Source organism: Stigmatopora nigra, chromosome 1, assembly GCF_051989575.1.
Source record: "Stigmatopora nigra isolate UIUO_SnigA chromosome 1, RoL_Snig_1.1, whole genome shotgun sequence".
Lineage (NCBI taxonomy): Eukaryota > Metazoa > Chordata > Actinopteri > Syngnathiformes > Syngnathidae > Stigmatopora > Stigmatopora nigra.
Window position 1 is genome coordinate 20,097,695 of NC_135508.1, and position 12,847 is coordinate 20,110,541.

A 12,847-nucleotide genomic window follows, 5' to 3' on the forward strand; every position below is an offset into this window, starting at 1 on the left:
TCACCTACTTAAAAAAGTTTTACCTGTAGTCTTTGGGGGGTCTCATGATCCCTCTCACTTGCTGCCTTTCGCCGTCTCTCTCCTTCAATTCATCTTCATAGGACAGAAGCAGAGACATGGCGTAGTTCATTTGCGAGTTATTGTCCCAGTGATCGCCCTCAGTGGTTTCGTAGCGGACGACAAATTCAATGCGAGAGCCGTGGGTGACGTACGGGGGCGCGAAGGACAGTTTGAAGGAGAACTTGTCTGTGTGTCCATCGTGGGACCCCGGAACGTACTCCGCTGGGTGGTCAAAGTACGTCTTCCAGTTGTCCATGGTGGAGCGGATGTAAACCGCTTTGTGGAAGGAGATGTTGAGCACCCGCACCAGACCGCTGAAGGCGAGAGGCTCTTGTTCCACAGGACCCACATGCTCCACGCAGACTTTCCGTGTGCTTAAGGTCTCCAGGAGAGCGCCTTCGCCCGGGGGCGCAAAATCCGGGTGCACGTGGAAGATGGGCTTTGGCTCCGCTCGCCCGAACTTGGCCCGCTCTTCGTTCCATCTCGTCAGGTCGTCTTCGTCGTCATCCGAGTCGAAGGCGACGAACTCGCGGACGTCCACCAAGTCTCCACCTGTCGTGTCGGCGAACGACACTCGCTTCCCGGGGAAGAGCGCCGCTTGGATGCGCATGTACTCGGCGGTCTCATCGTGGATGGACGCGCCTCGCTTTCTGGGCACCGGGGAGCATCTCGGGATCAGGCGCACGTTCTGGCTTCCCTCGTCATCTTCGTCGTCGTCGTCATCATCCGCCGAACGGGCCTCTCCCTCCTCGGCTGACCTGCTGATCCTGATGGGCATGAAAAGAGCCTCTTGGCTCGGTATGGTTAGGAAAGACATCCCTGCGGCGAGTGGGTGAGACGAGAGGAGACGAGAAGAACAAGCAGTACTGCCGGTGCATCGTGCTCCTGCAGTCATGCAATCTCTCCGGTTAACGCACGACGGTAAATGTCACGCATGGGAAAATTGTCCTGCCAGCCCTTGTGATCGTGTATCCCGCAGCTAAAACATCACACTCTCCCCACTCTAAGATTAGCCCTGACCTACACGGATCTCCATGCTCCGAATGTGTCTTCTAGCTGGAATGACTCGCCCCTCCTCCTCCCGGTTGCGTTTGGTTCAGGCTGGACAGATGCCGATGGTAGAGATGTGATAGAATGGGATGTATTCCCGAATGGTAATAAATCAATTACCCCAAATATCATTACAGCTCGTTAAAATTGTGATGGTTTATGACACCTCAATAATATTTTCTGGAAAAACCGACAGTCTTTTTGCAGCTTGTTTGAATCGTTCAGGAAAGCAGATCGACCCCCCCAAAAATAGCATTTTTAATTTTTTAATGAGAAATAAATCCAGATATAGCACGAACTATTTTTTTAGTCATGTTGGGCAGTCAGTAAACACAGACGCTGGTTCATGTGCATTGTGTTTTAACTTTTAAGTTTATTATTTTAGAAAAATATCGGATGATAAAAAAAAGAAAAAGAAAAATAATCTCTTCAAATTGATTGGACAATTTTATCAACTCAGGCAATGAAACGGAAGTCTCCACTTCTATGCGGTCAGTACACACACCCTTGAATTTCATTGGTCGAAAGCTTTTAGCGCGCCAGGTCCTAGCCAATCAGCACATTGTTTTTCCTACACGGCAATAACGCGGATAGTAAGAGAAAGGATTAAGCAAACACAAAGTATCGCCAAAGACCACGCTTTCCTACTCCAAGATAAGAAGACGTCGCAGCCACGTTGGTTTTGCCTCGTTAGGCCATTTTGGCCCAAATGTGGCGCTGTGACTCCGAGAATACGCGTCATGGGTAACGTACGGTAGAGCTAACTAGCTTTAGCATTTTAGCGCCCCTCGCTGTCGTTTCTAGTAGGCCTCGGTTGCATCCTATGTAGTCGTCATTGATGATGTTAAGTTACGTCAAGGGGAAAATCGCACAAGCAAGCAAAGACGAGGCTTATTCCCTCTGTTGATTCGGATGTGACTTGTTACGTCCAGAGATTTTTAGTCAATTTCAGCTCGCGGCTGGGCTACCTAGTTTGTTAGCTGCTTGGGCTAGCACGCCAGGATGAGTGACTTGACAGACTGCAAGAAGAGCGCGGATTCCGAATCGAGGAAACGGTGCGCGTCGCCGGACCGGGAGGAGGACGGATCTCTCCCAAGGAAATCTTCGAAAGTGGACGAGACACCGGAACGATGCAAAAACGGCGAGAGCGCAGAAGCAACTGAACAAGAGAGACATGACGATCTTGAAGAGGAAGCAGAAAGTTCCCCATCTGCTCCTTCTCCAAACGACAACAAGTCAAGTTCTGCTGAAGCTGAGGAAAGGCAGTTGTCCAGGGTGCCGACGGATTCCAAATCTGACGGGGACATGAGCGCTGGACCCGACGGGAGTCATCTTGCGGACAGGTCTCATTCGGACTCTGCGGCCATCGCGGCCGCCGAAGCCCTGGCCAGCCTCACGGCGGCAGAGGGTGAGGACAGCCGGGAGACGCCGTCCTCATCCGAAAAAGCGAGACAAATCAAGCGGGGGAGCAAATCCAAAGACCGCGGGGACTCCCATGTACTCCGAGCTCCTTCAAAAACACGTGCGGTCCCCGCAGACAGTTCCAACTTGGCGCAAGGCGCAGACAGAGTGGGCACGGCCAACGCAGGCCGAGGTGACGAATCCATGTCTGGGTCATCTTCCACTCCGAGCTCCTCTTGCCCGTCCGAGAACGAGGACAATGAGGACGGTGAGTGTGCCATTGTGTCTGTTAAGATGGCTCCCGAGATGAGACAGTCAGTGGCTCTCCTGGCGCAGGTACAGATGAGACTGGAAGCTCTCGAGAAGAAAAGCGCCTGGCTCCACCAGCGTTTGGAGCTGAAGATGGGCCGCATGCGGCGGCCGCACCTTGACCAACGTAGCTCCATCACTAAAAGCATCCCCGGGTTCTGGGTGACCGCCGTATCCTTTCACAGGCCACCTGCCCCGTCTGTCTTCTTTCCGGTTGTACCGTATACTTTGAGTGAACGTGCTTATTCTTGGCCTTGACTCGGAGCTCCCCAGTTACTGAACCATCCACATCTCTCCGCTCATATCGATGAGACTGATGAGGATGCGCTTAGCTACATGACTGATCTGGAGGTAAGAATAACACTTGTGATATTTGGGCTCTATTTACAATGCTCTTTCTATCCCTTTTTTGGCATTAGAAGCTCCCACAGATTGCCTCTAAATAAAAATGACAAGTGTCCATGATTAAGACTTATATCTGATGGAAAAGTATATATGATTAGCACTAGTTTTATTGCTAGTGATTTTAGTGCAAATCCAATTAGCAATTTTTGTATCTTGCAATGTAAATGGAATGTTTCTGAAACATTTGACACCAACTACAACACCAAAAATTGTTGGATCTTCAAGTCCCTTCAAACTGAGCAAAGTAAAAGAAAACTGAATACTGATTTAAAAAAAAAGGCAAAATAATGTTATGTTACCAGAAAACCATGTTTTTTAGGAATAAAGTCTACATTTTACACCAAATTATTCAAGTGATGCATAAATCTATAATAATGTCAGGGAAAAAAAAATTTATGACCAAGTTGGGAAGCAATGGAAAAAATATATATTATCGTCAAAATACAATCAGATTTGCAACTGAAGAGAAACTACTATATATATTTCCCCAATACATTCTTAAACTGTATTGACACTGTTTGAATGGGAGTACATCTTTGACTTATAAATGTAACACTTAACCATTCCATTAACAGATTGAGACCTTCAAGAATGAAAAAGTGGGTTTCCGGATCCGTTTTCATTTCCGACGAAATCCGTACTTCCAGAACAACAACATCTTGAAGGAGCTGCACCTCGGACTGGGAGGTACAAATACATATGATGCTACCCTGGGATTATTGGGAAAAATCAAACTTGACTTATCTCTTCCTCTGCAGCGAAACCCAGGTCTTTCTCCAATGCCATTCTGTGGCACCGCGGTCACAATTTAACGGCTCACAGTGAACCCAGGAAGATGTCACGTGGTGTCTACCAGACGTTTTTCAGCTGGTTTGGCGACCACAGTGACCCGGGCCAAGATGATGTCGCGCAGGTACTGTTGAGAGCGAGTCACATGATATCCAGTCGCAGTAACGTTAATTGAAAAAAAAAATCCATGAGTGGTAACTCTTCATTTTGCGCAATAAATTGATTGTATTGGAATTTGTGTTTGCAATATTGTCTACATTTTTTTTCTTTATCTATTTGTGGTTATGTAGACACTGAAAGACGACCTTTACAGGGACCCTTTGAGATACTACCTCACGCCACTTTGGCAGCCAAGAGAGAACGGCAGGTAGCTCACCTTTCCAATGTCTGTATCTAAGTCTGCTTTGCGAGTCTTTTTTTTTTGCCTAAGTTTGTGTGTAATTTCAATTAGTGAATTAGATTTTTCTTCATACTGGCAGCCAACTAGCCAAATGCTTTAACATGTTAAGGAATAGTGTTAGTGTCTTTGCCCCACACTTTGAGGATTTTACGATCAGATGGCTAAAATGACACACTGCTTACGAGTAGATCAGTGCTGAAATGTTCTGTCCTTCAATATGCTTCACTGACTAACACTTCATCATCACGCTGTGTGCTTTCGCCGCAGTGACGGCGACGCTACCGCACCAGCTGACCACGGCAATGGAGACGACTGCGTAGTCATCTCCGACTCAGACGAGGAAGCCGGCGAGGCCGGACGAGGCCAAAGTGGCGAAGAGGAAGAAGAAGAGGAGGAAAAAGGAGAAGAGGAGGAAGAAGAAGAAGAAGAAGAGGAGGGGGGCCCAAGTGCAGGTGGGTCACGCTTGAATTTATTTGTTGTCATTGACGGCAATAGGCGCCTATTCCATCTGGACTTGAGGGAATATTTGTTTTCATTTTCTCAGTTCAAACGGACATAGTCGCACGTTTGCTGCCATTTGCTATGCTGTGCTACCTCAGATTATTCGTTTTTATTTCCCAAATAAGAACCCTGTTCTCCTTAGATGAAAGCCAGGAAGAAGGTGAAGGCGAAGGTGGAGAAATTGTGATTGACGGTGAGTCAAGCAATTGGGCGTCTTTAATCGTGGCTTGACTCCGCAAATACCTAATGATGCTTTGTTTAACATGGCAGGGTCGGACGACAGCGACCAGAACGATGACAATGCCTGAAGCAAGAAGTTAGGAAGGACAGTGGGCATGCCTGGGTATCTTCCTATTCTTAGTAACATTATGCACAAAATATCATATTTTTGTAAAAATCAAAATATGGTCTAATTGTAGCTTTTTAAAATCAGGGTTCACACAACAAAGCCAAGGCCAGGTGACATGATTTTCTATGGTATATTCCAAAGCAGTATACTGTATACAAAACAAAATCCTCCACATTGAACGTCGGCCGACTTAGCCAAACAAACAAAAACATAGGAATGTGGTAGTCGTTGCACGCCATTTTACCTTTGTCTGGTTTTACCATAATATTCAATTAACATATTTTCTCGCATATTAGCCCCCTCCACGTATAAGCCACACCCTTAAATTTGCCTTAAAATCGTTGATTTTACAATTTCTCTGGCATAAAACGCCCCCTCGTTCACAATTTCCATGTTTGTGGTTTTAATAGTTGAAGGGAAAATTTTAAGAAAAATAATCGCACATGGTATTTCTGAGATACTGTATAAATTCATTGCTGGATTGTTTCCTGCACGTAGACAAATTCAAAAAGGAAGTCACATGAGCTGGAGTACCAGGAAGTGTGTCCATAGCGATGTAGTTTTGTCATCCCTAGGTGGCGCCTAGAGCGAGCAATGTCTGGCACAAGTGAGTTTTTTCACGTTTTATGCAAAATAGTTTTTTTTTTTTTCTTGAATTTCATCCATAGATGTCAAAATAAATTTGTCTTGTTTTATGGCGTTTTGTCCTTGTCACCTTGCAGTTTTGTGCATGTCAATTCAAATTTATGCGAATATAAGCCATACCCTCGATTCAGTCATCACTTTTTTTTAAGGTCAAATTCGGCATGTATGCGAGAAAATACAATACATTGACCATGTGACCACATTTCAGGGGCACTTCGAATTGAACCAAAATGTCTCCTCAGGGATGAGCCCATATTCGATTGCGCTATTTGGGGCTGTGAAGAAAGAAATGTGTACTCTACTGTAGTAAAAAAAAAAAGCAAATATTGTTTAAATAAGAGTGATTGTGTTACCGCCCTCTCAACTTGTTAATACAGCAAACACCAATAGTTATTTTGTGCTTTTATCATTGGATTCCCCTTATTCTGCTCTTTCTGGAATTTTGTCATTTGGTAGATTCCCATCAACTTTAACAAACTGTGTACAGGTTTTCTTATGAAATGGTCAACACGATGGCACACACGTACAGGAAGGATGATTACCTCCACATTTTGATGTTCCGCCACGGTCATTTTGTGTATTCAGAGAACTTTTTAGTTTTATTCCATTTTCTTTAAATACAACAGAGGGTAGTTGTGGATTATGTATTTGTTTATTTTCTGCCCGTGTATGTGTGACGTCATCTTTCTGTGCATTTTAATGTGGTGTCAAATTCGAATTGGAAATAGTTCTTTGCACTGTTTTTGGGTGACAAAATGCAGATTTTATAAACGATCAGTTTTTTTTTCCAGCAAATTAGGGACTCCGGGAACCTTCTTGCACATGGATACCAGTGATTGAAGAGATCTGGTTGGCATTTACCTAATTTCTATATTCTGTTTGACTGAGCCAGAGTTTTTTTAACTGTCAATTCTCAAGTAAAACTACCATCTTGTGAATACAAGGTTTTCCAAAAAGACTGAACTTTTTCCCATAACACTTTGCCTCACCTATTAAGCATCATTGTGGGATGAGCAAATATGCATTTGAGAAAAAAGTAATTGACATGCTTGACATGACAGCAGTTTTTCCTTTCTTTTTTGTAGTGCCATTAAAATTCCCAATGAAGTTTTTACACTTTAAGCATTTGATCAATCATTTTATCTGTTGAAAAGTAAATTATGGATGACATTGGTGGGTGACTTCACCTGTTTAACTCAAGGCCCAAAACATCACTCAAACCTGGTACTGTCTTGTTTCTTTCTCATAAATCATTCCCTCAAACGACCATGTAAGGGAAGCAATTCAATGTAGTCACAGCACTATTTTGAGGTGCACTGTAATATGTTGGTTAGTATTTCAATTCACAACCCCCCTCACAATGTACCTTGTGTGCTTCTCTAGGAAATTATAGAACTTTGTTTTCTTACTTTTAGTTGGTAGAGGTGAGATGTCCACATTTGACCTAATAAAGTAGAACATTCTTTCACATATTTTTTATTGTTTGTATTTCTTTACTTGAGATTCAAATGACCTTTGACCTGTTGGGAAATAGTTTAAGAATGGCTTTTTTTCAACGTAATGCCTACATTTTGATTGATGAGTAGATTTAAAAATATATATATATTTGTTCTGTAATGTGAAGAAACACCTTTTTAGTGTTGGAATTTATGCCTGCCACAAGATGGCAGGGTGGTGTGGTTTTTCTGAACAGTTTCCTCTACAAGCAGACTTGATTCTAATTTCAACTTGGACGTTTGTGTACATAGTGCTGATCTCCTACTCTGATAAAGATGTTTTTCTTACCACTTGTGTACTTGAAAGAAAGCATTTTCCCCCTTATTAAACTTACCTGGCATGCTCTTGAAGAGCGATCAAAAGCCACAGATTGACACTTGAATGGTTTTGACGGCACGCATGTGATTTAGCTTCCACTTTCAAGGTAGCACTGTAAATAGCTCCTGGCAGAACATTTTTGGACAGGCCTAGACAAAGGAACAGCAGCAGTGTTGCAACAGTACACTTAAACCCTTGATTCTACTTTTAATGCACAGCTATAAATATTCCACCGGCAAAAACCTGTCCCGCTGGAGGCCCGACAGCACTCAGCAGTATGGGGCCAAGGATGGAGACGTACTATTAATACTAATGTTTGAAACACATTACACAGTGTGAAACGATCCCCTGTGAAATAAGGAATTTTGCTTCCACTTTGATGACCACTCCACCACGCATGATCATAACTTGTTCACTGCCAGCTGTTTTCAAAGCAGAGTGCCACTTACCAGCTGTTTCACTGCATTTGACTGATCTTCCGAGAAGTACAAAATGTCATGTTTTGGGATAATAGAAACGCCAAACCCTGTAGGGTCAAGAGTAGAGTCTTTGTTGATAAATAAGCAGCTACCGTATTTTCACGACTATAAAGAGCACAATGAATGACATATTTTCCATATATAAGGCGCACTGTCTATTTTGGAGAAAATGTAAATGCGCCTTATAGTCGTGAAAATACGGTAATTGCTATTGACTTCCAGGTATGAAGCACTCACTCTACTGTCACCTCTAGAGCCAGCCTATGTTGATGTTTTGGATTTTTTGTATAAAATCTTGCAGTGGGGGAGGAGCTATATGATGGAAGATGTTGTAAACTATGATTGCATCTGCATATTTAACAGTATTGTTTCAGTTCAGGCGTTTGTGTTTTTTTAAAATCCGACAGTGGTGGTTTTTCGTTTTTGGTTTTCTGTTTTTTCCATATATAAGGCACACTGGATTATAAGGCACATTGTCTATTTTGGAGAAAATTTAAGACTTTTGAGTGCGCCTTATAGTCGTGAAAATACGGTATTTAATAATTAGTAAGTCAAATCCATTACCCAGGAATCTACTTTCCTGTGAAAATAGACTAATACAAATGAATAGAACATGGAATTTGTGAAAAGAATTGTGATGCCTATGCATGCTGCCCTGTTGCCCTAGGACGTAGGATTATGGCCACACATAAATAATCTTTAAAGCCCAGTTGTTAAATTAGATAACACGGCTGCAGCACAAGCCTGACAATTTCAATCGCCTGCTAAATGCATAATACATGTTATCTTGGCAAGATGTCATACTGTATTTTTTTTCTTCCAATGGGGGTCTTTGTTTCCTGTTTTTGCTTAGACGAGGTTACCAGGGCAAGGAATCAAACCTGTAACCTCTGGGGAACAACTGCCAATGAGCCAAACTATAGTACCTATTGTCTTTCTTTCACTCAATGGTGACCTGTTGGTTCCCACCAGAATAGTGACAACTCGCGGTCTGGAGAATTATTTCTGACTGATTTATATCATCAGTACAAATTTTGAAGCTATTTTCTTGCCCAATCACTTAAAAAAATAAACACAATTTTAAAAAAAATAGTCTAAACTCAAACTCTTTCCACCCAAGATATACCCGCACTAAAATGAGTGATTGCCATCTGATTGATAGTCTGAAAATAACATAGACCACAAAGGAGTACAGATGGAATCTGGTGCAAAATTGGTGCTGCTTCAATGCAATACAATAGGTGAGGTAAAACATTTCTGTGTTTAAATTTGCCAATCTCACAACCCTTTCAAAATTTTCAACACGTACTGTAGGTTTTCGTGATTGCGTGCTTCTCATCTAATCAAGATCGAGAACAGTCTTGGGGGGTGTAGGGGCCGAGGTGATGGGGGGGCGATGAAAGCAACGGTGGGGTAAGATGGAGGGAAATGGACGAGTGCAGTGATAAGAAGGGCCGTCTGGGGCCCTGTCACATCCACACAGCAGATGGATGACTCTTATCTGGGAAATCGCGCCTGCACTGGTTGCACACGATCACACCAGACAGATGAATGGGACCAAACCCATCACAAATGGGGGATGGAACAGATTGCAGCCTTTGCTACCTTTTTACCTCACCACCTCACACGTTTCTGACATTGAATTTCACCTCGATAGTGTCCGCGCATACGCAAGTGACTTTTAAGATTTGATGTGGTGGTGATGCATTCAGGCCTTTCTTCCGCTAAGCCTTTTTTTCTTTGCTTTAAGTCTAACCTGGATTTTCCTGGATTCAGTTTGATTCATTTGAGAGTTGTTCTTGATTTCAAGATGAAATTTAATTTGTTGGCAAGATATGATGCCAATTCAACTAAAATTGCTCTTTAAAGAAACTATAATCTTTGTCATCGTGAGTTGTTAGTTTTTCATTTTTAACTAATGTAAAAAATCGTAATGAAAACTAAATGGGTAATGTGTTTATATACATACAAAAAAAATTATTGTAAAATAAACCACCTTATGACACTGCCACCCCCGGAATACCCTCATTATTTTCATGACTGACATCCAGTTTATGGCAGATATCAAGAATTCATAAGGCATTCATTTCCACACTTATGTGTTGAGTAAGCAGCCGTTATCTTTTCATTGGAATGAAACACAATTTTGTGCCGTACACACGGATTGCATTCATGCATGTCATCACCCAGATACGGAGCAAAAGTCACTTGCACAGTCAGGCATGCTTGGATTTGATTCCCACTTTGTAAATCATGAATTGACTACAAATTACAGCTTTACACAGTTGAGGGCCAATTTGGTCAAGTTTACAACTACAATTTTTGGTTCATGTTGCTATTATACATACTGGAGGATTCACATGATCAATTAAAAATCATGTTCAAAGTTAGATTTTTAATTTATGGACAGACATTATTATTAATATACTTATTTTTAATTATTATTTTCTTTTGACCAAACCCTGTAAATGCCCCAAAATTGCCAGTGAAAGAAACGGAATAGGAATATATATATATATGGAAGTATTTGTATAAGTGTGCCTAACATGAAAGCGCCTGACAATAACACACTTTTGGCACTTTCTTCAGCAGTATAGTGCTGACAGATTGACTTTTCTTTGGAGCGATTCACTTCCTGCATATCCTCCTTTCCACGTCCAGTAAGCAGCATTTGTGGACCCCGTCATTATTCTTCAACAGATGTTGCTTCTCCTGGAAGCTTCTTCCAAAGAGGGCGAGTGCCAGCCTTGCTCACGAAGGCAGATGGCGGACACGTGGAGCCTCAAACGCTGCTTTGTCCCTCGGAGGGAAATATCCATTCTCTTTCTGCAAAGCCAATCACTTCGTCCAAAACCCCCATCCTCATGTTAAAGACGTTGCCCTACTTTCCTGATCGCTGCTGTGCTGAAAGTTCAGGGAGGCGGGCGAGCACCTGCTCTTTTCATTTTTGTCGGGGTGTTTTCACACATGTGCCAGATGATAATAAGAGGACAAGGAAGTGCTGTGTCGTGTTTGTTGTGATAGAAAACAGGCCATGCGGCTCACCGGTCTGAGTGGTTAGCACGTCGGCCTCACAGCTTTGGGGTCCTAGGTTGGAATCCACGTCGATCCACCTGTGTGGAGTTTGCATGTTCTCTCTGGGCTTGCGTGGGTTTTCTCTGTGTGCTCCAGTTTCCTTCCAAATTCCAAAATCATGGTTGATAGGCTGATTGGACACTCTAAATTGCCCCTAGGTATGAGTGTGAATGTGAATGGTTGTCTGTCTCCTTATGCCCTGCGATTGGCTGCCCACCAATTCAGGGTGTCCAATGCCCCTGGCCCGAAATCAGCTGGGATAGGCTCCAGCAAACCCCCCCTCCTCCTCCCCTGTGACCCTAATGAGGATAAAGCGGTTCAGAAAATAAATGAAGGAATGCATTCACATCAAGCATCTGTGCAATTGTTGCCTTTCTGCTTTATTGGGAAAGTGCTGGCATTTGGCAATTTGTCAATAAAGAATTGCCTGTCAACAGGTTCAATAGGTTTCTTTCGCCCCTCAAGGGGAGAATGGTTAGTGAGTGGTGATTGATGGCTTTAGTGGCGCCAGATCCAGCTGTACCTTGGAGGGATTTAACAGGGAGAAACTCAAACCATTTGTCAATTTCGGGACAGTCTTCAACCTCACCTGTGCAAACGCGTGAACCTTAAATTGAGGTTGCAAAATTACGTGATCGGGTACTTTGGTAGGACACACAAAGTTTCTTTCTTTTGGTTTTCATTTTCTAGACAAAATGCCTCCTTACGCGGCCTTATGGTGAGAGCTGTTAGCATGTCGGCCTCCCAGCTCTGAGGTCCTGGGTTCAACTCCAAGTTGGTCCACCTCTGTGGAGTGTCCATGTTCTCCCTGGGCCTGTGTGGGTTTCATCTGGATACTCTGGTTTCCTCCCCCATTCTAAAAACATGCATGGTAGGCTGACTGGACACTCTAAACTGCCCTTATGAGTATGAGTCGTGCATATTTGTCATTGTTGATGAAAACGAGACCGCTTGCTTAACTTTAAAACCGTTGATGTATGAATTCACTCGAGATAATTTTGAACATGTCAAGGCCAAAACTGTTTGTGTGGCACAATCGGATGAGATGTTCTTGGGAGGCAAAGTTGAGAGGAAACCTCAAGTCAGCGCACATCCGTGACTCATTTCCTACAACTGGAAAAGGCGGGATGCCTCCGTTTGGGGCGAGCGAGGGTACGTATTGTCGACGAGACTGCTTCTCACTGATTTGCTTTTGGTCAAAGATTATTTTTTCAAATGCTTTTTCTCCAGGCACTAGATTTTGCCTTTTTTGACCTTTTCCACTCTGACACACCTCATTGCTTCATGTGTTTATTCTATCTCCTACAAAAAGCCATGCCTTCTTCTTTTAACTCATTGGCTGCCATTGACGGCAATGGAATGATTCAACGCGGCTCTTCGACACGGCAGCAAATAAAGATGATTTTGATACAGTAATTCATGTTTTTATTACATTTTCCGGATAAATTGATGAGTCAGCATTCTTTTTAAATTGACAATTGCCTGATTTTGGCTGGTGAAAAAATATATGGCTGGGATGGGCTCAAGCACCCCCGCCACCCTTGTGAGGATAAGCGGTATGAATGAATG

At 43.1% G+C, this 12,847-nt stretch overlaps 2 protein-coding genes across 4 annotated transcripts in view; one reads left to right on the top strand and one right to left on the bottom strand.

Annotated features, from left to right (window-relative positions):
- The window catches only part of LOC144196483 (protein phosphatase 1 regulatory subunit 3A), a 5,416-nt gene extending 2,622 nt beyond the window's left edge, over window positions 1-2,794 (bottom strand). Inside the window, exon 1 of one of the 2 annotated variants that reach the window (XM_077716705.1) lies at window positions 24-2,794. In XM_077716705.1, the coding sequence (XP_077572831.1) occupies window positions 24-955 (932 nt within the window). In that variant the 5' untranslated portion in view covers window positions 956-2,794. The remainder of the gene's footprint in view (window positions 1-23) is intronic. The other variant, XM_077716695.1, reaches the window with a different exon arrangement.
- tspy (testis specific protein Y-linked) lies at window positions 1,663-7,381 on the top strand. Of its 2 annotated transcripts, none has more exons than XR_013326332.1 (8): window positions 1,663-2,991; window positions 3,094-3,171; window positions 3,801-3,912; window positions 3,984-4,138; window positions 4,305-4,381; window positions 4,682-4,866; window positions 5,041-5,108; window positions 5,186-5,230. XR_013326332.1 is itself a non-coding variant. In XM_077716678.1 (8 exons), exons 1-8 carry the CDS (start codon window positions 2,113-2,115, stop codon window positions 5,221-5,223), a joined length of 1,575 nt encoding a protein of 524 aa, XP_077572804.1. In that variant the 5' UTR covers window positions 1,663-2,112; the 3' UTR covers window positions 5,224-7,381. The 2 variants fall into 2 exon arrangements, 1 of the variants encoding a protein (XP_077572804.1); XM_077716678.1 differs by having other exon boundaries at window positions 5,058-5,108; window positions 5,186-7,381.
- Window positions 7,382-12,847: the final 5,466 nt, after the last annotated feature.